Below are 26,214 nucleotides of genomic sequence, written 5' to 3'. Positions count from 1 at the left end.
ATGGATTTCGGCGAACGTCGACTTCCAATTCTGTTGGTCGTTGAGTTCGATTCTTTAGTAGGTTTTGATGCCCAAAGCACAAGGAATGCAGTGGTTGTGGTCATTTGGGTCGGGGTGGCTCGAGGCGATCGGAAAACACTCATAAGCGTTTGGGAAACTTAGCAACACCACGATTTCGAACAGCTCTAGGCGGCAGAGGACGGCGCGTGGGGCTGGGCTCGCGAGGGTCGAAGGTCGGCGACCTTCTGCATCTAATGGTCCTGCGCGTGTCGACGGTGGACGAAAGGGCGGCGGTCGGGCCTAGTATTGACGCAGGCGGGAGAGAGAGGGAAAAAGGCGGCTGCTCCTTATTTTCTTCTTCCTTTGTGTGCTGATGAGAAATGATGCCCTAATATACCCCCAATTCAAAAATGATTTTTTGTCATTTTTTACTTAAGAGTTTTTAGGACACGCTTGGAAGCCCTTAATACTCATTTAGGACACCCAAAGTGAGTCCTTAAAAGTCACCACTCATATTATACACTTAAATTTTATATTCAGGTTTTTTAGGACCCACATATATTTTTAGGACCCACATATATTTTTAGGACACTCATTGGAAATCTTAAAATGTGTTTTAAAAACTTCAGAGACATTTTTAGGACTTATATTTAGGTGCGTGTCCTAATAAGGTGACTCACACATCATTGCAAAAATTGACAGTGGCAGAGGATTACTATCATAAAAAAAAAAAATTGTTTTGATAGTGGTAACCAGTTACTGCTGATAAAATGTTGATTGGAAAAGATAAAAAATAGAAGAAAAGAAGAAGAAATAAGAATAAAAAGTATAATGATGAAAAATTATGTAAAGAAATCTTCAAATAATTATGTAAACAAATATTTATAAAATATGAATGATAAAAAATAATACAAATAGATTGAAATTATAAAAATAATCTCAAAACATACCAAAACTAACTACTAAAAATATATAAAAGATAAAATATGGTATACAAATAAAATTGATTTTACAAACATATGGCAAAAAAACTCCCATAAAAATATAAACAAAAAAAATATGCTATAAAAAACTTAAGGAAAAAAAACTACTATAATTTTTTCAAAGTTTAAGAAAAAATCACATATTTGGTGTAATTTCATTTTAGCTAACCCACCTTACTTAAGAGCTCACTTTGTGTGAAAGTACAGAATTGGTCTGGGCTATTGGCAGGGAAAGCCCAAGACTATGGACCCCCAACTGAATAAGGGTCTCAATTTTTTTTAAATAGCACTATTTACATATATTTTAGAAAAATATCACTTTCATATTTACAAAAATAAAAAAATAATTGGTATTGGAGATCGAAAATTTTACTTCAACATGAGTCTCCCATTTGAATTTGAGCTGAATCAATCTCGAATTTTAGAATTAGGTGACATAATATATTAATTCATATGTATAAGGTATATTATTATCATAAAAACAAAATAAATTTTTTATTGCTTGGATAAAATGGTGGACTAGTTAATATCATTTCACAAAGGAATATCCATAAGGTTAGGTTACACTTAAGTAAATTTCGATCATTAAAACTCTATTATTTGGTCATAAATATTAACCCATTTTGTGGAAATATTTTAAGAAAATAATATAACCGCAAATATTAATTTTTGAGTTAATTGGTTCATTGATGCCAAACAACTTTTGTAATTTTGTCAAAAATGCCAAATAGCACTTACATAACCAAAATCTGTTGGCCTAGAAGATATGTATTTGACCATGATATTGGTACTCTATTGCATTTATCGATGACAAAAATATTATAAAATAAACAAAAAAAAATCAATTAGAAAAATATAACCAATTAATCACCTCACATACATAATTAAAATAATAATAATAATAATGATAATTAAGGATATAATAGTGCTGAAAAATTTGTCTAAATATCTTAATATTTTGATGAATTAGTTACATCAGTTTCATCATCACTCTCCTTGATAAATACTCTCACTATCCTAATATCTTGTAAAAACATCTTCAATTCTCATTCTAATAATTATAAAAATCGAATCTTTGGTTTTTTGTTATGGAGTTTTTGAAACTCTTATTATTATTTTGTCTAATACTTTGTTATGGTTTTCATAGCCATATCCATGATGTTGGTGTGGAAGCTTCTCATAATATATATCCAGAATATCAGTCTCTGGATAATGATGAAGTGAATCCAATCCATAGAACTGGATACCATTTCCAACCTCAAAAGCATTGGATCAATGGTAAGTGAGTTTTATCTTTTATCTTCAAAATGTATGTTTTCTAATTTTTTTTTCATTATAGATTTTCTTTACCATGTATATATCATTAATTCTTCAAAGTAATATATTTAGTGTTGAAAACTGATTATGAGTTCCCTAGAAATTGTATTTGTTAAATATATATGATGATTGTAAATTAATGTTCATTTTTGGATAAATTGGTTATTTAATTAATGCATTTCGATACCTTCTATGATTAATTTTAATAAATATATTTTAAGTTTAGACTACTCAAAGTATGTACATATATATCCTTTATTATGATGAATATTCTATAACATTATTAATCGTAGAAGGATATGATTTGTTATGCTTTTTACTGAAACTATATGCATGTTCAACTCTGATTTTATGCTGACAATAATTTTTTTTTATTTTGTTCTAATAATTGTAGTTTATAGAATAAGTTTCTATATATATATAAAGAATAAGTCATTTGTAATTTGACTCTAGGGGAGTTGTTTAAAACAATTTTGTATCCAAGTTTATATATATATATATATAAATGTAAAGTTATGTATTATATTTAATATTGATTAATAAAAATTCAGCCTTTTTTTGTTGAAAAATTTCAAGCATTTAGATATGACCAGGTTGTTGTGAATTTGTTACTATGCCAAAATATAAGGGCTAGTTCGATTAAAAGATACTAACACAAAATTAATATGTTATCTAAAATTATTATGTCTTCAACAGATTGACCTACAAATCATATTTCAATGTGAAAAATATAACATTGTATTTAATACTACAAAGAGTTTTACATTAAGTTAAAATACTATTTTAATTAATTATCATATGTTATGGCTTTAATTTTATAAAATTCATTATATTTAGCCTCTGTTTTTGGGGAAACATTTTTTTTCAAGAAACTAATATTTTTATACTTAATAAAATTTTAATTGTTTTTTAAACACATTAATTTTTTTTTTTTATAATTCAAACAACATTTTCCACAAGTAGGTTTTTGTTGACAATTTCCAAATCCCAAGGCCAATTTTTTTAATTAACAGATTGGCTATAGCATAATTTCTTTTACTATAAACTAATTTCGTTTCATTAGTTAGATTAATTTATCCTTTAGTCCAATCACTAAAAATGTTAGACTAGTTAATGCTTTATAGTTTATTATACTACTATACAATTAAAAATGGTAAAATTTTGCTATTTAATATTTTTTTTATATATTCATTATTTGTACAATGTTTCACTATGAATTCTGACTGTTTTTTCTTTGCTTCTTATGGAATGCGGCAAAATTAACTAGACCCAAATGGTAAGTATTTTCTGTATAATTCAATAATAATTAATTTTTATTTATTTATTTAAGAATTATTCATTTTTTAATTTACATATATGTCTATAAACAGGTCCTATGTACTTCAATGGAATTTATCATCTATTTTATCAATACAATCCATGGGGAGCAGAATGGGGCAATATTGTTTGGGCACATTCAGTATCCAAAGATATGATCAACTGGGAATCTCTTGAACCTGCTGTTCTTCCTGGTAACAAGCCTGTCATCATGTACACATGTATTTTTCTACAATATATACGAGTAAATAACCATTTGGTACTTTGTGTTTTATCGAAATACTGTTTTACCTAGTACAAATCAAAATACATTTACTAAATATGTAAAATTTTAATTTACAACCGAGTCTTTATTTTGATAAAACAGAGAGTATCAAATAAATATTTATCCTATTTATAATTATATCAATAAAAAATAGTAGAAAGTGATTATGTGATAGTGTCGATATCCATTTTGTTTCAACACTTGGTTTTATTTTAGTAGAATTTTTCTTTTGCGATACATGGGAAACTTGTTAGCTATCTATTTTGGTGTATTTGTTTATGTATATTCCGTTCTTGTAATAATGTTGCTCATGGATTAGCAGTAAATATGCACGAGTTTACATGGTCCACTATGTATTGTCACTAATTAATATACATAATATGTACTAATTAGTATATCATAACACTAGTCATGAAATTGTCGCTATTGCAGGTATTGATCTTACTATTAGACAACTCCAAAACTATGCCATACCCAAAAATGTGTCTGATCCATACCTTCGAGAATGGATCAAACCAGACAACAACCCAATAGCAGTGCCAGACAAAAGTGAAAACGCTAGTGCTTTTCATGACCCAACAACTGCTTGGAAAGGTGGAGATGGTCACTGGAGAATAGTGGTTGGAGGCAAAAGAAATCATAGAGGGATGGCACATTTGTATAGAAGCAAAGACTTTAAGAATTGGATCAAAGCTCGACACCCTCTGCACTCAGTCCCACATACTGGCATGTGGGAATGTCCTGATTTTTACCTAGTTTCACTCTCTGGCAGCAAAACTGGTTTGGACACTTCTGCTATGGGACAAAATATTAAACATGTATTCAAAGTTAGTCTTGACCTTACCAGGTATGAGTACTATACCATTGGTACTTATCTTCCTAATAAAGATAAGTATGTCCCTGATAATACATCTATTGATGGTTAGGCTGGTTTGAGATATGATTATGGAAATTTCTATGCCTCAAAGATATTTTATGATTCTCTTAAGATGAGAAGGATTTTGTGGGGTTGGGCCAATGAGTCTGATACTAGGGAAGATGATGTAGCTAAAGGATGGGCTGGAATCCAGGTATATATATATATATAAATATTTACATATTGAATCTCACTAGGTATATAAGAGTTCATTTATACCTTTTTATCTTGTGCTATTAATATATATTTTTTCTTTTCACCAGTTAATCCCAAGGACAGTGTGGCTTGATCCTAATGGAAAACAATTGTTACAATGGCCTATTGAAGAAATTGAATCCTTAAGAGATCAAAAGGTTGAAATAAACAATATGAAACTTCAGAAAGGAGATGTTTCTAAAATCAAAGGAGTAACTGCGGCCCAAGTATGACAAAAATCATTGTTATTATTATTTCATAATTTTGTGAAAATTTTAGAGTTTTTTCTCTATCGGCAAAATGACCTATTTTTTAAAATCATTTTACATTCTAGCCTAGTTTTAATAATTATTTACAAAATGACCTCTCATGATTTAGATATAGCTAGTAAAAAATTTAAATAGTTCATTGAAAAATTTAGACAAGGTCGAAATTTAGACAGGCCATTTTGCAAAAAAATTAAAAAAAAAGGTCAAAGTGCAAAATCACAAAAAAATGTCATTTTCACAAATTTATCATTAATTATATATATTTGTTTGTTACAGGCTGATGTAGATGTTGTATTTTCATTCCCAAGTTTGGCCAATGCTGAGAAATTAGACTTAAGTTGGGATAATGCAGAAGATCTCTGTGCACAAAAAGGATCACAAGTTGAAGGTGGTATTGGACCATTTGGACTACTTACATTAGCTTCTGAAAACCTAGAGGAATATACTCCTGTGTTCTTCAGAATATTTAGAGGACCAGAAAAAAAATGTAGTTCTTATGTGTTCTAATGCATCAAGGTTTGTTTTTCAAATCACATTTATTATTAATTATAATAATTATGCATATAATTATTTTAATATTTGTTTTGGTTGATTTTGGTATGCAGCTCTTCTTTATCACCTGGCTTATATAAGCCATCATTTGCTGGATTTGTAGATGTTGACATAACTGAGAATAAACTTTCTCTTAGAAGCTTGGTAAGTTACTAGTTACACCAATATATTTTAGTGAGATTGTTTTAATTAGCTTAATTTTAATACATTAGTTAGGGTTTCTTTGCAAAATAATGACCTATTTTTTAAAGTCATTTTGCACTTTAGCCTAGTTTTAATAATTTTTTGCAAAATGACCTCTCATAATTTAGACAGGTGGTTGAAAAATTTAAACAGCCGGTTGAATATTTTAGACATCTAATCAAAAAATTTAGACAACTGGTCGAATTTTAGACAGAGGTCATTTTACAAAAAAAAAATATCAGAAGTAGGTCAGAGTGCAAAATCACTTAAAAAAGAGGCTATTTTCACCAATTTCTCTTTAATTGTTGTATATTTTTGAATTGTGTGTATGCAGATTGATCATTCTGTTGTTGAAAGCTTTGGAGAAAAGGGAAAAACATGTATCACATCCAGAGTTTATCCAAGTTTGGCAATTGGAAATGATGCACATTTGTATGTGTTTAACAATGGAAGTGAGATTCTGACTATAGAGAATCTTCATGCATGGAGTATGAAACGACCAATAGTCATGAACTAAAATTTAGAAATTAGTATTTTATTAGAAAATATAGTTTTGGTCTTAATTTTTTTCTTTTTCGGATTTTAGCAGTTTCAGATGTTTATTTCTATTTTTTTAGCTTTAGATTTACTATTGGTTTTTGGTGAATATGTATCCATTAATAATGACTAGCTTTAGTTAATAAACAGTTTGATTTCATTTTCTCAAATATATTTCGTTACACAATAATTAGCAAATTTTTTATTTTTTTATCTTTAATACCAGAGACGATAAATCCACATCTTAAAACTTTATCATGGTCCAGAGTATGGTCATTAATTAGCTAAATATTGCTCTTCATTGTTCATAAAATTTATAAAAAAAAGTTGTCATAGTTGGCTAAGTTAATTGACTCAGTTGGTGTCATCTAATGTAATATATATATATATATATATATATATAAATAATAGAATGGCTTAAGATTAGGAACTAGTTTTGTATCATCATTGTTATATACTTTTCAATGATTCATTGAATAGATGAAAGGCTTTTGTTCAAAACGTTGCATGTAGTACCCAAATTTAGTTAATATCTTTTATTTTTACTTAAAATTTTAAAATTGTTAATTAATATTCATTTTTTTATTTATAAAATGAATTCTAACATCTACATAATTCGTCCTTTCATAAATACAACAGTCTTACCGTGCTCAAATCCAAGTTCACTAGCCAACCCTTTAAGCCAAGTTCCTTTCTTTTACAACTTCAGATAAGGCCGTGATTAATATCCTTTAAAGCATATGCATTGTACATTATTTTATGAAATATTTAATTGAAATGAATTTTTTAGATATATTGATTGTTTATTTTTATTATTATTATTATTATATGAATTTAAGAAAATTTCCAAACCGTCTACTGGTTCACAAAGTCATTGATGTCTTTATCTAGTAAAACTCCCTCAAGCTACTTTCAATAAGACATGTCAACACTTTAGTCTATTTTCTAAAGAGGAATGTGCCAGTAGTGTAATAACCTTCATTATGTCGGGTTCATATAGGAAACGACTACAATGCATCTTTTTTTGCAACACCAGTGCATTCTTTTTCTATTTCGACACCTTGATAGATATAATCCAATTTGTTTTTTATATGGCGGTATACATTGTAGGTATTTAAAATATTCTGGAAATTTATATATGAATACCTAGTACTCTATACACTTTTGATCTCATTAATCTGAATTTATCTTTAAAGTTCAAGGTACACATTTAGCCAAATCAATGTCAAAAAAACTCAACTAACAAAAAGATACATTTATTTATTTCTTACATAAAATATCATATCAAGTGTTTTACTAGAAAGAAAAAAAAAAGAAATACAAAAGAGAATATATATAGCTTGGCAAATTCAAATGATAACATGCTATATATAGCTGAAAATAGACTAGCTAGTACCCATATAAATCTGAAAGAAAATTTAATGAGCAATCACTAAAGCTTTATTCTTCTTTTCTAGTTCTCTCATTCAGGGGAACAGTTCTCCAAGAAGAGATCTCCAAAAATAAATCTGTGATAACAAAGATGAAATACATTAATATTTCATCAATTAATTATATTTTAAGAAAATACAAAAGAATTAGGATCATTATTTGAATAATAAATAAGTAGAATACAGTAAATTTAACCATTATGTACATATTTTATAATAAAAAAAAAGAAAACAAAAGTACTAACCATTTAGCATTGAAGTATCTCTTCAATTTAGAAACTCTAACGCTTATCATCACATAAAGCCAATCTTCAAATTTATTCAAGCATCGAAAATAAGCAAGTCTCCGATAAAAGTTTAGGAACGAAGCTCCACAAACTCCAATAAAACCAAGAGCAAATCCAAATTCAAGACCAATGAAAAACCATGACATATCAAACCATTCTTGATCAAGTTCATTGTAGATTTTAATGTCATGATTTCTAGAAGTTGAATGATCTCCAGGGCATTCAGTCAAAAGAGGAAGTCCACATAATCCAAAATTGTCAACATATGAAGAAGCATTGAAACTTTGTAATTGAGTACCTGTGGGGATCTTTCCTGACAAATGATTAAATGATAAATTCAAGTATGCCAAGAAAGATATTTCTGCCAAGCCCGTAGGAATTTTTCCACTAAAATTGTTACGAGACAAATCTAGTGATTCTAGTCCATTTAAATTCCCAATGTTCTGAGGTATGGCTCCACCCAAATTATTTCTTGACAAGTTCAACTGATTTAGTCCCACAAGATAAGTCAACTCCATAGGAATCTCTCCGATCAATTTATTACTTGAAAGGTCAATGATTCTAAATAAATCCACATTTCGTATATTCTCATATTCCTTTCCTTTCCATATTACCGACGTCTTAAATGATCCAATTGATCTAATTGAAATACTTTCGAAAAATTCTTCAGAATTCTCTGCCATGGATGTGAAATTATTCATACAAGATGGGATAGCTCCATATATCCTATTATGGGAAATGTCCAAAATCTGAATGTATTGTAGATGGCATAGAGTTGATGGTATTGCTCCATAAAAATGATTGGACTTTAGTTGCAAAACAACCAAACCTGTTAGTATTTCCCCAATCCACTTTGGTATAGTTCCTCCCAAGCTGTTCTCTCCAACATCTAGAAGTGACAATTGTGTACAATTCTTCATGGATGATGGTAAAGTTCCTGACAAGTTATTTTTCCTCAAACCTAGTGCTTGAATTCTATACAAGGAAGCTATTGAGCTTGGTATCACACCAGACAACCTATTGTTGTTCAAATTGAGATATTCCAAATTTCGTAATAAATGGAACAAACAGTTTGGAATGCTTCCAGATAACTGGTTATTAGAAAGATCAAGATACTCCATTGTTCCATCAATTTGATCGCAAAAGAGAGGCTCAAAACATGTGAGAGTATTATTGGAAAGATCTAATATACTTGCTTTGAGAAGAAGATTTGGTGGGATACATCCATGAAAGTTGTTAGAACTTAAATTCACGTATGGAGACTTATTATTAGATTCCAATAGACTATTTGGCAAGGTGCTGTTGATAAGATTGGAAGATAAATCCAAATTTTCTAAATTGGAAGTCATATTGAAAAACCATTCAGGAATGACATCAGCTATTCCAGAACTAGATAAATCAATTTGTGAAATATTTGACTGTGTTTGAAGCCAAGAAGGAAATTGTGGACCTATCATGCAAGATCTCAAATTGATATATTGGAGTTGAAAAGGAGGAACCCAAGTGATGTTCATTTTCAAAGTTAAAGAGTTGGAGGATAAGTCAAGGTGTTTCAATTTGGAGAGTTTCTCAAGGTGTGTTTCAGAGACAAATCCAATGAAAGAATTATTGGAAATGTCTAATAACTCAAGACTCGTGAGCTTGCCGATACTCTCTGGTAAAGTATCATTGAACTTATTGTTTGATACATCCAACTCTCTCAAGTGCAAAAGTCTTGACAAATCTCTAGGCAGTGGTCCATTTTGTATAGTCTGAGACAAATTAAGAATTTCTAACGAGCTGTTATTGCAAGCAAGGAGGCTTTCCAAGATATCAGTCATGGTGGAATTGAATCCATTAAGAGACAAAAATAATTGTTGAAGCTTACAAAGACTCCCTATAGATTTCGGTACTTCCCCATCAAATCCACCCAAACTTAAATGCCTTAGATATTTCAAATTGTCAAAAGAATCTGGAAGATGATTGCCTTTGATATTGAAATTATTGTAAAACAGAGAGAGATCAACAAGATTATTGCTCAAATTAAGCAAGCGAGAAACTGTTGTAGACCCAAATGTACTACCAGAGACATCGAGAGTTGTGATAGAATTGGTAGAGTTTGTGATATGAGAAAAAGAGGAATCATCTAGCTCTGGAAATTGACAATAATATAGCTCTAAGGTTGATAAGGAGGGAGCTGTTTTAAATGAATGAAACCAGTCTATGGCTTTGCTGAAGTTTGCATTACTAAGCTTTAAGATTCTTAGATAAGAAAGATGAGAAAGCCATTTGAAACTATTAGCAGTCAAACCAATATGGCCACTAAGGTCAAGAATACGTAAGTTGGTGAGGTTTCCAAGTTCTGAAGGAATATTTCCAGTTATAGAATTCTCAGAAAAATCAAGATATTTGAGATTTGTGAAGGCTCCTATAAACTTTGGAATTTTAGTGAAATCATTGTAACTAAGATTCAAATATTCCAAATATTGGAGCTGGACCAAAGAGGCACTAATTTCACCGGAAATAGGATGCCAACGAAAACCATTATCAAAGTAGGTAATATTAGAATCAAGATGAAGCATGATAATATGATTGGTCAAGTTATCGCACCTGATTCCTTTCCATGTGCAGCAATCTTTGTTGTTGCTTGTCCAAGATGGTAAGACCTCACCAGGATTACCATACGCATACATAAGGCCTCGTTTGAAGGTGAGAAGAGCTTGTCTTTCTGTTTCGATACAGTAGTTTTGAACTTGATGAGAAACCATAGATGCATGCGTAGAACTACCCAAAACAACATGACTAGTAGTACTGGCCAGCAAGAGCAGAAGCATTACAATCATCATATTGAGAATTCAAAGTGATTAATAGTTATATTATAAGCAATGACTGAATGCCTCACAGATCTAACTTTATATATATAAATTTATATACATGTCTCTCCTTGATTTATCACTGCCCACCCACACACATTAAATAACAACGTGTTATTTGGTTCAGCGTTTATTTAAGGCTTAAAAATAATGTGATGCCTTCATATATATTTGTGGTTCTCCTTGACTGATCACGCCCACCACGCACCAAACAACGTACTATTTTGGTTCACTCACATGAGTGAGAAAATTCAAAAAAGGAAGATTAATTCAACGTTCATTTAATGCTTGAAAATAATGTGATGCCTTCCTTCAATTTTCACCTATTTCTCTTAATAAATTGATTCAATTCAGCTGTCAAAAGTTGTATCTCTAATTATATTAATATATTTGGCTTTTTTTTTTAACCAATTCTAATTAATACAAGCTATTAATATGGGACTGTAAAATGAATTTAAATGCAACTATATTTCTAATTTTATAAAAATGGGTCACAGGTTAAATTGTAATTTTTTTTTTGTTTTGAGAAAGTTAAAAAAAAATATTGACGATAATTTTTCTTAATTAGATTTTAAATTGTTTTTAATTTCTTTTAAAATAACAATTTCTAAGTTTAAGAGAATAAGATAATAATGTAACATATATATGTATAAATATTCACTGTAAAACGTGACTAAGCTTACCATAAATGTAAAATATATATTTACTGATGGGAGTGTAATATATATAGCTCTCCTAATAAGTATATAAATACCATAAATGTAAAATAAAGAAAAAAGATATTGGGGACTTTACACATATTGAATTAAATAATTACAGCTTTGTTAGAGATAAAATTATTAAAAGTAAGACAGTACAAAATTATTATCTTTTGATACCAAAAAGTAATCTTTAAGACTCTGTTGGATTCCTAATAACAACTCTTGTAAGTATGATAACAAAGGTTAGTTTATAATGTTTAAATGTTAGATACTAATAGATAATTTTTTTTTATGTAATATATATCACTGAGTATATAAATATAAATTTATTGTTGGATTTATACTGCAACTTATTTAAATGTTGTATACTAATAGGTAGTTTTTGTTGTTGCTAATATATATATAGTTTGGTTATTAGCAACACAACTCCATTGTTGTACTGTAGTAACCAACTTGAAGAGTAATATAAAGACTGAAGATCATAAGCTGACACCAAGTAGTTCAATATTGAGCAAAACAATCAATTTGAGTACCATTTGGTAGCTTTTTAATGTTTCTATTACTTTTATTTTTTATTTTTCATCCAATCTAATATAAAAATTACAGACCTCACCCATTTCTTATATTTCTTGAAATTGGTTTTAATGATAACATTTGTTATATGAATAGTGGCTATTTGTTATAGTGGCTAAAAAAATAATTGGTATTGGAGATCGAAAATTTTACTTCAACATGAGTCTCCCATTTGAATTTGAGCTGAATCAATCTCGAATTTTAGAATTAGGTGACATAATATATTAATTCATATGTATAAGGTATATTATTATCATAAAAACAAAATAAATTTTTTATTGCTTGGATAAAATGGTGGACTAGTTAATATCATTTCACAAAGGAATATCCATAAGGTTAGGTTACACTTAAGTAAATTTCGATCATTAAAACTCTATTATTTGGTCATAAATATTAACCCATTTTGTGGAAATATTTTAAGAAAATAATATAACCGCAAATATTAATTTTTGAGTTAATTGGTTCATTGATGCCAAACAACTTTTGTAATTTTGTCAAAAATGCCAAATAGCACTTACATAACCAAAATCTGTTGGCCTAGAAGATATGTATTTGACCATGATATTGGTACTCTATTGCATTTATCGATGACAAAAATATTATAAAATAAACAAAAAAAAATCAATTAGAAAAATATAACCAATTAATCACCTCACATACATAATTAAAATAATAATAATAATAATAATGATAATTAAGGATATAATAGTGCTGAAAAATTTGTCTAAATATCTTAATATTTTGATGAATTAGTTACATCAGTTTCATCATCACTCTCCTTGATAAATACTCTCACTATCCTAATATCTTGTAAAAACATCTTCAATTCTCATTCTAATAATTATAAAAATCGAATCTTTGGTTTTTTGTTATGGAGTTTTTGAAACTCTTATTATTATTTTGTCTAATACTTTGTTATGGTTTTCATAGCCATATCCATGATGTTGGTGTGGAAGCTTCTCATAATATATATCCAGAATATCAGTCTCTGGATAATGATGAAGTGAATCCAATCCATAGAACTGGATACCATTTCCAACCTCAAAAGCATTGGATCAATGGTAAGTGAGTTTTATCTTTTATCTTCAAAATGTATGTTTTCTAATTTTTTTTTCATTATAGATTTTCTTTACCATGTATATATCATTAATTCTTCAAAGTAATATATTTAGTGTTGAAAACTGATTATGAGTTCCCTAGAAATTGTATTTGTTAAATATATATGATGATTGTAAATTAATGTTCATTTTTGGATAAATTGGTTATTTAATTAATGCATTTCGATACCTTCTATGATTAATTTTAATAAATATATTTTAAGTTTAGACTACTCAAAGTATGTACATATATATCCTTTATTATGATGAATATTCTATAACATTATTAATCGTAGAAGGATATGATTTGTTATGCTTTTTACTGAAACTATATGCATGTTCAACTCTGATTTTATGCTGACAATAATTTTTTTTTATTTTGTTCTAATAATTGTAGTTTATAGAATAAGTTTCTATATATATATAAAGAATAAGTCATTTGTAATTTGACTCTAGGGGAGTTGTTTAAAACAATTTTGTATCCAAGTTTATATATATATATATATAAATGTAAAGTTATGTATTATATTTAATATTGATTAATAAAAATTCAGCCTTTTTTTGTTGAAAAATTTCAAGCATTTAGATATGACCAGGTTGTTGTGAATTTGTTACTATGCCAAAATATAAGGGCTAGTTCGATTAAAAGATACTAACACAAAATTAATATGTTATCTAAAATTATTATGTCTTCAACAGATTGACCTACAAATCATATTTCAATGTGAAAAATATAACATTGTATTTAATACTACAAAGAGTTTTACATTAAGTTAAAATACTATTTTAATTAATTATCATATGTTATGGCTTTAATTTTATAAAATTCATTATATTTAGCCTCTGTTTTTGGGGAAACATTTTTTTTCAAGAAACTAATATTTTTATACTTAATAAAATTTTAATTGTTTTTTAAACACATTAATTTTTTTTTTTTATAATTCAAACAACATTTTCCACAAGTAGGTTTTTGTTGACAATTTCCAAATCCCAAGGCCAATTTTTTTAATTAACAGATTGGCTATAGCATAATTTCTTTTACTATAAACTAATTTCGTTTCATTAGTTAGATTAATTTATCCTTTAGTCCAATCACTAAAAATGTTAGACTAGTTAATGCTTTATAGTTTATTATACTACTATACAATTAAAAATGGTAAAATTTTGCTATTTAATATTTTTTTTATATATTCATTATTTGTACAATGTTTCACTATGAATTCTGACTGTTTTTTCTTTGCTTCTTATGGAATGCGGCAAAATTAACTAGACCCAAATGGTAAGTATTTTCTGTATAATTCAATAATAATTAATTTTTATTTATTTATTTAAGAATTATTCATTTTTTAATTTACATATATGTCTATAAACAGGTCCTATGTACTTCAATGGAATTTATCATCTATTTTATCAATACAATCCATGGGGAGCAGAATGGGGCAATATTGTTTGGGCACATTCAGTATCCAAAGATATGATCAACTGGGAATCTCTTGAACCTGCTGTTCTTCCTGGTAACAAGCCTGTCATCATGTACACATGTATTTTTCTACAATATATACGAGTAAATAACCATTTGGTACTTTGTGTTTTATCGAAATACTGTTTTACCTAGTACAAATCAAAATACATTTACTAAATATGTAAAATTTTAATTTACAACCGAGTCTTTATTTTGATAAAACAGAGAGTATCAAATAAATATTTATCCTATTTATAATTATATCAATAAAAAATAGTAGAAAGTGATTATGTGATAGTGTCGATATCCATTTTGTTTCAACACTTGGTTTTATTTTAGTAGAATTTTTCTTTTGCGATACATGGGAAACTTGTTAGCTATCTATTTTGGTGTATTTGTTTATGTATATTCCGTTCTTGTAATAATGTTGCTCATGGATTAGCAGTAAATATGCACGAGTTTACATGGTCCACTATGTATTGTCACTAATTAATATACATAATATGTACTAATTAGTATATCATAACACTAGTCATGAAATTGTCGCTATTGCAGGTATTGATCTTACTATTAGACAACTCCAAAACTATGCCATACCCAAAAATGTGTCTGATCCATACCTTCGAGAATGGATCAAACCAGACAACAACCCAATAGCAGTGCCAGACAAAAGTGAAAACGCTAGTGCTTTTCATGACCCAACAACTGCTTGGAAAGGTGGAGATGGTCACTGGAGAATAGTGGTTGGAGGCAAAAGAAATCATAGAGGGATGGCACATTTGTATAGAAGCAAAGACTTTAAGAATTGGATCAAAGCTCGACACCCTCTGCACTCAGTCCCACATACTGGCATGTGGGAATGTCCTGATTTTTACCTAGTTTCACTCTCTGGCAGCAAAACTGGTTTGGACACTTCTGCTATGGGACAAAATATTAAACATGTATTCAAAGTTAGTCTTGACCTTACCAGGTATGAGTACTATACCATTGGTACTTATCTTCCTAATAAAGATAAGTATGTCCCTGATAATACATCTATTGATGGTTAGGCTGGTTTGAGATATGATTATGGAAATTTCTATGCCTCAAAGATATTTTATGATTCTCTTAAGATGAGAAGGATTTTGTGGGGTTGGGCCAATGAGTCTGATACTAGGGAAGATGATGTAGCTAAAGGATGGGCTGGAATCCAGGTATATATATATATATAAATATTTACATATTGAATCTCACTAGGTATATAAGAGTTCATTTATACCTTTTTATCTTGTGCTATTAATATATATTTTTTCTTTTCACCAGTTAATCCCAAGGACAGTGTGGCTTGATCCTAATGGAAAACAATTGTTACAATGGCCTATTGAAGAAATTGAATCCTTAAGAGATCAAAAGGTTGAAATAAACAATATGAAACTTCAGAAAGGAGATGTTTCTAAAATCAAAGGAGTAACTGCGGCCCAAGTATGACAAAAATCATTGTTATTATTATTTCATAATTTTGTGAAAATTTTAGAGTTTTTTCTCTATCGGCAAAATGACCTATTTTTTAAAATCATTTTACATTCTAGCCTAGTTTTAATAATTATTTACAAAATGACCTCTCATGATTTAGATATAGCTAGTAAAAAATTTAAATAGTTCATTGAAAAATTTAGACAAGGTCGAAATTTAGACAGGCCATTTTGCAAAAAAATTAAAAAAAAAGGTCAAAGTGCAAAATCACAAAAAAATGTCATTTTCACAAATTTATCATTAATTATATATATTTGTTTGTTACAGGCTGATGTAGATGTTGTATTTTCATTCCCAAGTTTGGCCAATGCTGAGAAATTAGACTTAAGTTGGGATAATGCAGAAGATCTCTGTGCACAAAAAGGATCACAAGTTGAAGGTGGTATTGGACCATTTGGACTACTTACATTAGCTTCTGAAAACCTAGAGGAATATACTCCTGTGTTCTTCAGAATATTTAGAGGACCAGAAAAAAAATGTAGTTCTTATGTGTTCTAATGCATCAAGGTTTGTTTTTCAAATCACATTTATTATTAATTATAATAATTATGCATATAATTATTTTAATATTTGTTTTGGTTGATTTTGGTATGCAGCTCTTCTTTATCACCTGGCTTATATAAGCCATCATTTGCTGGATTTGTAGATGTTGACATAACTGAGAATAAACTTTCTCTTAGAAGCTTGGTAAGTTACTAGTTACACCAATATATTTTAGTGAGATTGTTTTAATTAGCTTAATTTTAATACATTAGTTAGGGTTTCTTTGCAAAATAATGACCTATTTTTTAAAGTCATTTTGCACTTTAGCCTAGTTTTAATAATTTTTTGCAAAATGACCTCTCATAATTTAGACAGGTGGTTGAAAAATTTAAACAGCCGGTTGAATATTTTAGACATCTAATCAAAAAATTTAGACAACTGGTCGAATTTTAGACAGAGGTCATTTTACAAAAAAAAAATATCAGAAGTAGGTCAGAGTGCAAAATCACTTAAAAAAGAGGCTATTTTCACCAATTTCTCTTTAATTGTTGTATATTTTTGAATTGTGTGTATGCAGATTGATCATTCTGTTGTTGAAAGCTTTGGAGAAAAGGGAAAAACATGTATCACATCCAGAGTTTATCCAAGTTTGGCAATTGGAAATGATGCACATTTGTATGTGTTTAACAATGGAAGTGAGATTCTGACTATAGAGAATCTTCATGCATGGAGTATGAAACGACCAATAGTCATGAACTAAAATTTAGAAATTAGTATTTTATTAGAAAATATAGTTTTGGTCTTAATTTTTTTCTTTTTCGGATTTTAGCAGTTTCAGATGTTTATTTCTATTTTTTTAGCTTTAGATTTACTATTGGTTTTTGGTGAATATGTATCCATTAATAATGACTAGCTTTAGTTAATAAACAGTTTGATTTCATTTTCTCAAATATATTTCGTTACACAATAATTAGCAAATTTTTTATTTTTTTATCTTTAATACCAGAGACGATAAATCCACATCTTAAAACTTTATCATGGTCCAGAGTATGGTCATTAATTAGCTAAATATTGCTCTTCATTGTTCATAAAATTTATAAAAAAAAGTTGTCATAGTTGGCTAAGTTAATTGACTCAGTTGGTGTCATCTAATGTAATATATATATATATATATATATATATAAATAATAGAATGGCTTAAGATTAGGAACTAGTTTTGTATCATCATTGTTATATACTTTTCAATGATTCATTGAATAGATGAAAGGCTTTTGTTCAAAACGTTGCATGTAGTACCCAAATTTAGTTAATATCTTTTATTTTTACTTAAAATTTTAAAATTGTTAATTAATATTCATTTTTTTATTTATAAAATGAATTCTAACATCTACATAATTCGTCCTTTCATAAATACAACAGTCTTACCGTGCTCAAATCCAAGTTCACTAGCCAACCCTTTAAGCCAAGTTCCTTTCTTTTACAACTTCAGATAAGGCCGTGATTAATATCCTTTAAAGCATATGCATTGTACATTATTTTATGAAATATTTAATTGAAATGAATTTTTTAGATATATTGATTGTTTATTTTTATTATTATTATTATTATATGAATTTAAGAAAATTTCCAAACCGTCTACTGGTTCACAAAGTCATTGATGTCTTTATCTAGTAAAACTCCCTCAAGCTACTTTCAATAAGACATGTCAACACTTTAGTCTATTTTCTAAAGAGGAATGTGCCAGTAGTGTAATAACCTTCATTATGTCGGGTTCATATAGGAAACGACTACAATGCATCTTTTTTTGCAACACCAGTGCATTCTTTTTCTATTTCGACACCTTGATAGATATAATCCAATTTGTTTTTTATATGGCGGTATACATTGTAGGTATTTAAAATATTCTGGAAATTTATATATGAATACCTAGTACTCTATACACTTTTGATCTCATTAATCTGAATTTATCTTTAAAGTTCAAGGTACACATTTAGCCAAATCAATGTCAAAAAAACTCAACTAACAAAAAGATACATTTATTTATTTCTTACATAAAATATCATATCAAGTGTTTTACTAGAAAGAAAAAAAAAAGAAATACAAAAGAGAATATATATAGCTTGGCAAATTCAAATGATAACATGCTATATATAGCTGAAAATAGACTAGCTAGTACCCATATAAATCTGAAAGAAAATTTAATGAGCAATCACTAAAGCTTTATTCTTCTTTTCTAGTTCTCTCATTCAGGGGAACAGTTCTCCAAGAAGAGATCTCCAAAAATAAATCTGTGATAACAAAGATGAAATACATTAATATTTCATCAATTAATTATATTTTAAGAAAATACAAAAGAATTAGGATCATTATTTGAATAATAAATAAGTAGAATACAGTAAATTTAACCATTATGTACATATTTTATAATAAAAAAAAAGAAAACAAAAGTACTAACCATTTAGCATTGAAGTATCTCTTCAATTTAGAAACTCTAACGCTTATCATCACATAAAGCCAATCTTCAAATTTATTCAAGCATCGAAAATAAGCAAGTCTCCGATAAAAGTTTAGGAACGAAGCTCCACAAACTCCAATAAAACCAAGAGCAAATCCAAATTCAAGACCAATGAAAAACCATGACATATCAAACCATTCTTGATCAAGTTCATTGTAGATTTTAATGTCATGATTTCTAGAAGTTGAATGATCTCCAGGGCATTCAGTCAAAAGAGGAAGTCCACATAATCCAAAATTGTCAACATATGAAGAAGCATTGAAACTTTGTAATTGAGTACCTGTGGGGATCTTTCCTGACAAATGATTAAATGATAAATTCAAGTATGCCAAGAAAGATATTTCTGCCAAGCCCGTAGGAATTTTTCCACTAAAATTGTTACGAGACAAATCTAGTGATTCTAGTCCATTTAAATTCCCAATGTTCTGAGGTATGGCTCCACCCAAATTATTTCTTGACAAGTTCAACTGATTTAGTCCCACAAGATAAGTCAACTCCATAGGAATCTCTCCGATCAATTTATTACTTGAAAGGTCAATGATTCTAAATAAATCCACATTTCGTATATTCTCATATTCCTTTCCTTTCCATATTACCGACGTCTTAAATGATCCAATTGATCTAATTGAAATACTTTCGAAAAATTCTTCAGAATTCTCTGCCATGGATGTGAAATTATTCATACAAGATGGGATAGCTCCATATATCCTATTATGGGAAATGTCCAAAATCTGAATGTATTGTAGATGGCATAGAGTTGATGGTATTGCTCCATAAAAATGATTGGACTTTAGTTGCAAAACAACCAAACCTGTTAGTATTTCCCCAATCCACTTTGGTATAGTTCCTCCCAAGCTGTTCTCTCCAACATCTAGAAGTGACAATTGTGTACAATTCTTCATGGATGATGGTAAAGTTCCTGACAAGTTATTTTTCCTCAAACCTAGTGCTTGAATTCTATACAAGGAAGCTATTGAGCTTGGTATCACACCAGACAACCTATTGTTGTTCAAATTGAGATATTCCAAATTTCGTAATAAATGGAACAAACAGTTTGGAATGCTTCCAGATAACTGGTTATTAGAAAGATCAAGATACTCCATTGTTCCATCAATTTGATCGCAAAAGAGAGGCTCAAAACATGTGAGAGTATTATTGGAAAGATCTAATATACTTGCTTTGAGAAGAAGATTTGGTGGGATACATCCATGAAAGTTGTTAGAACTTAAATTCACGTATGGAGACTTATTATTAGATTCCAATAGACTATTTGGCAAGGTGCTGTTGATAAGATTGGAAGATAAATCCAAATTTTCTAAATTGGAAGTCATATTGAAAAACCATTCAGGAATGACATCAGCTATTCCAGAACTAGATAAATCAATTTGTGAAATATTTGACTGTGTTTGAAGCCAAGAAGGAAATTGTGGACCTATCATGCAAGATCTCAAATTGATATATTGGAGTTGAAAAGGAGGAACCCAAGTGATGTTCATTTTCAAAGTTAAAGAGTTGGAGGATAAGTCAAGGTGTTTCAATTTGGAGAGTTTCTCAAGGTGTGTTTCAGAGACAAATCCAATGAAAGAATTATTGGAAATGTCTAATAACTCAAGACTCGTGAGCTTGCCGATACTCTCTGGTAAAGTATCATTGAACTTATTGTTTGATACATCCAACTCTCTCAAGTGCAAAAGTCTTGACAAATCTCTAGGCAGTGGTCCATTTTGTATAGTCTGAGACAAATTAAGAATTTCTAACGAGCTGTTATTGCAAGCAAGGAGGCTTTCCAAGATATCAGTCATGGTGGAATTGAATCCATTAAGAGACAAAAATAATTGTTGAAGCTTACAAAGACTCCCTATAGATTTCGGTACTTCCCCATCAAATCCACCCAAACTTAAATGCCTTAGATATTTCAAATTGTCAAAAGAATCTGGAAGATGATTGCCTTTGATATTGAAATTATTGTAAAACAGAGAGAGATCAACAAGATTATTGCTCAAATTAAGCAAGCGAGAAACTGTTGTAGACCCAAATGTACTACCAGAGACATCGAGAGTTGTGATAGAATTGGTAGAGTTTGTGATATGAGAAAAAGAGGAATCATCTAGCTCTGGAAATTGACAATAATATAGCTCTAAGGTTGATAAGGAGGGAGCTGTTTTAAATGAATGAAACCAGTCTATGGCTTTGCTGAAGTTTGCATTACTAAGCTTTAAGATTCTTAGATAAGAAAGATGAGAAAGCCATTTGAAACTATTAGCAGTCAAACCAATATGGCCACTAAGGTCAAGAATACGTAAGTTGGTGAGGTTTCCAAGTTCTGAAGGAATATTTCCAGTTATAGAATTCTCAGAAAAATCAAGATATTTGAGATTTGTGAAGGCTCCTATAAACTTTGGAATTTTAGTGAAATCATTGTAACTAAGATTCAAATATTCCAAATATTGGAGCTGGACCAAAGAGGCACTAATTTCACCGGAAATAGGATGCCAACGAAAACCATTATCAAAGTAGGTAATATTAGAATCAAGATGAAGCATGATAATATGATTGGTCAAGTTATCGCACCTGATTCCTTTCCATGTGCAGCAATCTTTGTTGTTGCTTGTCCAAGATGGTAAGACCTCACCAGGATTACCATACGCATACATAAGGCCTCGTTTGAAGGTGAGAAGAGCTTGTCTTTCTGTTTCGATACAGTAGTTTTGAACTTGATGAGAAACCATAGATGCATGCGTAGAACTACCCAAAACAACATGACTAGTAGTACTGGCCAGCAAGAGCAGAAGCATTACAATCATCATATTGAGAATTCAAAGTGATTAATAGTTATATTATAAGCAATGACTGAATGCCTCACAGATCTAACTTTATATATATAAATTTATATACATGTCTCTCCTTGATTTATCACTGCCCACCCACACACATTAAATAACAACGTGTTATTTGGTTCAGCGTTTATTTAAGGCTTAAAAATAATGTGATGCCTTCATATATATTTGTGGTTCTCCTTGACTGATCACGCCCACCACGCACCAAACAACGTACTATTTTGGTTCACTCACATGAGTGAGAAAATTCAAAAAAGGAAGATTAATTCAACGTTCATTTAATGCTTGAAAATAATGTGATGCCTTCCTTCAATTTTCACCTATTTCTCTTAATAAATTGATTCAATTCAGCTGTCAAAAGTTGTATCTCTAATTATATTAATATATTTGGCTTTTTTTTTTAACCAATTCTAATTAATACAAGCTATTAATATGGGACTGTAAAATGAATTTAAATGCAACTATATTTCTAATTTTATAAAAATGGGTCACAGGTTAAATTGTAATTTTTTTTTTGTTTTGAGAAAGTTAAAAAAAAATATTGACGATAATTTTTCTTAATTAGATTTTAAATTGTTTTTAATTTCTTTTAAAATAACAATTTCTAAGTTTAAGAGAATAAGATAATAATGTAACATATATATGTATAAATATTCACTGTAAAACGTGACTAAGCTTACCATAAATGTAAAATATATATTTACTGATGGGAGTGTAATATATATAGCTCTCCTAATAAGTATATAAATACCATAAATGTAAAATAAAGAAAAAAGATATTGGGGACTTTACACATATTGAATTAAATAATTACAGCTTTGTTAGAGATAAAATTATTAAAAGTAAGACAGTACAAAATTATTATCTTTTGATACCAAAAAGTAATCTTTAAGACTCTGTTGGATTCCTAATAACAACTCTTGTAAGTATGATAACAAAGGTTAGTTTATAATGTTTAAATGTTAGATACTAATAGATAATTTTTTTTTATGTAATATATATCACTGAGTATATAAATATAAATTTATTGTTGGATTTATACTGCAACTTATTTAAATGTTGTATACTAATAGGTAGTTTTTGTTGTTGCTAATATATATATAGTTTGGTTATTAGCAACACAACTCCATTGTTGTACTGTAGTAACCAACTTGAAGAGTAATATAAAGACTGAAGATCATAAGCTGACACCAAGTAGTTCAATATTGAGCAAAACAATCAATTTGAGTACCATTTGGTAGCTTTTTAATGTTTCTATTACTTTTATTTTTTATTTTTCATCCAATCTAATATAAAAATTACAGACCTCACCCATTTCTTATATTTCTTGAAATTGGTTTTAATGATAACATTTGTTATATGAATAGTGGCTATTTGTTATAGTGGCTAAACCATCAAACTTATTTGGTGTCATCTTTAATTAGAATATGTTTATACATCAATATCGTTTGATACTCGATAGTTGAATAATTATAATAATATGCTTGTTTAAATTAGTAATGTTGTTTGATACTAGTAAGTATATAATTATAAAAATATAATGTTATATAAGGAAATATATTGAATGTAATATATTATGATAAAAAAAAATTGGTATAATAAATAGGTAAATAAAATTTGATTGTTTGTTAATTAATAGTTTCAAATTAGTAATCTTTATAAAAATTTGATTGTTTGGAAAAGCAACAGAAGGAGATTGAGGAGTGGAGGTGGACTCAAAATACAGAAATAATTCCCAAAAAAATAAATTATAGTTTATCATGGAAACCAAAACAAAAACCCAAACTTTGAAATTCATTATCCTATAATTAGTAATAAACAAGATTATTGCTCAAATTAAGCAAGCGAGAAACTGTTGTAGACCCAAATGTACTACTAGAGACATCGAGAGTTGTGATAGAATTGGTAGAGTTTGTGATATAAGAAAAAGAGGAATCATCTAGCTCTGGAAATTGACAATCATATAGCTCTATGGTTGCTAAGGAGGGAGCTGTTTTAAATGAATGAAACCAGTCTTTGGCTTTACTGAAGTTTGTACCATCCAGTTTAAAGATTCTCAGATAAGAGAGGTGAGAAAGCCATTTGAAATTGTTAGCATTCAAACCTATATTTTCACTAAGGTCAAGAATACGTAAGTTGGTGAGGTTTCCAAGTTCTGAAGGAATATTTCCACTTATAGAACTCCATGAAAAATCAAGATATTTGAGATTTGTGAAGGCTCCTATAAACTTTGGAATTTTAATGAAATTATTCTCACTAAGATCCAAATACTCCAAATATTGGAGCTGGACCAAAGAGGCACTAATTTCACCAGAAATAGGTGTCCAACTATAACCACCATCAATATAGGTTTTATTAGGAAGAAGATGAAGCATGATAATATGATTGGTCAAGTTATCGCACCTGATTCCTTTCCATGTGCAGCAATCTTTGTTGTTGCTTGTCCAAGATTGTAAGGCATCATCAGCATCAACAAGGCCTTGCTTGAAGGTGAGAAGAGCTTGTCTCTCTGTTTCGATACAATAGGGCTGCCTTTGATGAGAAACCCCATATGCATGCGTAGTACTACCTGAAACAACATGACTAGTAGTACTGGCTAGCAAGAGGAGAAGCATTACAATCATCATATTGAGAATTCAAAGTGATTAATAGTTATATTATAAGCAATGACTGAATGTCTCACATTGATCTAACTATACATATATATATATATATAGAGAGATAAAATAAATAAATACAAATTTATATTCCTGTCTCTCCTTGATTTATCTCTGCCCACCCACACACATTAAATAACAACGTGTTATTTGGTTCAGTTGATAAGAAATTTCACAAAGGAAGATTCAACAATTATTTAAGGCTTGAAAATGATGTGATATTGATTGAAGCTTGAAATTTAAAAATTTAATTAATCTTTTTTTTTCAATTAGTTATGATGTTTACAATTACTTTAAATTCTTTTCTGAACTCCAAAATATTGATTAAAGAAAATTGTTATTAGTATTCAAAATTATATCTAAAGTTTCTTATATATATTTTTTGTTATATAACAAATTCACAAAGTAATTTTTTTTAATAAATTAACTAAAAAAATCTTGTAATTTTAGCTATGAACATATTTATTTTCTAGAAATAAGTGTCTTTTTTTAAGATAAGTTGTATTCCAATATTCAAAATTATGAAACAAATAAAAGTATTAAACTTCCAGCGTGTTGCTTGGGTAAGCTGCTTCACCTCTCATTTTCTTCTATTTATTTTGGAAAAAAAAATATCATTTTAGATAATATCCCAAACTTCTAGTGTGTTGCTTGGGTTACAAAATAAGTCAACATCATTTACATTAAATTTAATTACAAATAAAATAATTTTACATTAATTCAGATGGTTTATGATGTTTTTATGACTTAACAAGTCATTTATTCATTTTAAAAAATATATAAATAAATTGACAATAAGGCAAAATCAAATATTAAGCTACATATATAACTAAGGTTTTAGTTTCTAATGTTTCGGTTTATTGGATAATATAATAATTTCAATTACAAGTAAAATAATTTTACATTCAGATGGTTTATGATGTTTTACTAAAATGTCATCATATTATAAATTCAGATCAGTATATATATTTTAAATTCATATTATAAATTGAACTTTTTTCCCATTCTTTTTTATTATTTATTGAAAGGGACAAACTTTGATATGTATATATATTCCATTATCAATTATTTAATATTACAAACTAATTTGAGCGTGTTGTTTGGTGTAAAGGCAAGTCAATTATTTAATATCGTTTACATTAAATGTGGTAATAATATATTTTTGTCTATTATTTATTCAAATAAAATATTATTTTTTAAAAAATTATATATTTTTTTTGTCTATTATTGTAATGACAAAAAGTAACATTTAGTCACATAACTTTTATTACACT

The 26,214-nt window shown here is 28.8% G+C and overlaps 2 protein-coding genes and 2 pseudogenes across 4 annotated transcripts; 2 read left to right on the top strand and 2 right to left on the bottom strand.

The window, feature by feature from the left end:
• Positions 1–3,670: 3,670 nt before the first annotated feature.
• LOC133812401 (beta-fructofuranosidase, insoluble isoenzyme 1-like) lies at positions 3,671–7,038 on the top strand (annotated as a pseudogene).
• Positions 7,039–7,774: 736 nt separating this feature from the next.
• LOC133812412 (receptor-like protein EIX2) lies at positions 7,775–24,983 on the bottom strand. 3 transcript variants are annotated; one of them, XM_062246309.1, is made up of 4 exons: positions 24,687–24,983; positions 22,018–22,218; positions 10,841–11,041; positions 7,775–8,042 (listed from the first exon to the last, which is right to left on the bottom strand). In XM_062246309.1, exons 1-4 carry the CDS (start codon positions 24,908–24,910, stop codon positions 7,997–7,999), a joined length of 672 nt encoding a protein of 223 aa, XP_062102293.1. In that variant the 5' UTR covers positions 24,911–24,983; the 3' UTR covers positions 7,775–7,996. The 3 variants fall into 3 exon arrangements, with proteins under 3 accessions (XP_062102293.1, XP_062102294.1, XP_062102292.1); XM_062246310.1 differs by having other exon boundaries at positions 22,018–22,135; XM_062246308.1 differs by lacking the exons at positions 10,841–11,041; positions 22,018–22,218; positions 24,687–24,983 and adding an exon at positions 8,210–10,834.
• Positions 14,848–18,215, top strand: LOC133812414 (beta-fructofuranosidase, insoluble isoenzyme 1-like; annotated as a pseudogene).
• On the bottom strand, positions 18,952–22,011 carry LOC133812411 (receptor-like protein EIX2). Its single transcript, XM_062246307.1, has 2 exons — positions 19,387–22,011; positions 18,952–19,219 (listed from the first exon to the last, which is right to left on the bottom strand). Coding segments are annotated over exons 1-2 (2,604 nt in total). The 5' UTR covers positions 21,990–22,011; the 3' UTR covers positions 18,952–19,218.
• Positions 24,984–26,214: the final 1,231 nt, after the last annotated feature.

This window comes from Humulus lupulus, unplaced genomic scaffold (assembly GCF_963169125.1).
Source record: "Humulus lupulus unplaced genomic scaffold, drHumLupu1.1 SCAFFOLD_29, whole genome shotgun sequence".
Lineage (NCBI taxonomy): Eukaryota > Viridiplantae > Streptophyta > Magnoliopsida > Rosales > Cannabaceae > Humulus > Humulus lupulus.
Note: the sequence above shows the minus strand (reverse complement) of the source record. Positions and strands in the feature narration are given on the sequence as shown.

Excerpts from the sequence above, each read along its gene's own strand:
- LOC133812412 (XM_062246308.1), bottom strand. The coding sequence starts at position 10,812 with ATGCTTCATCTTGATTCTAATATTACCTACTTTGATAATGGTTTTCGT.
- LOC133812411 (XM_062246307.1), bottom strand. The coding sequence starts at position 21,989 with ATGCTTCATCTTGATTCTAATATTACCTACTTTGATAATGGTTTTCGT.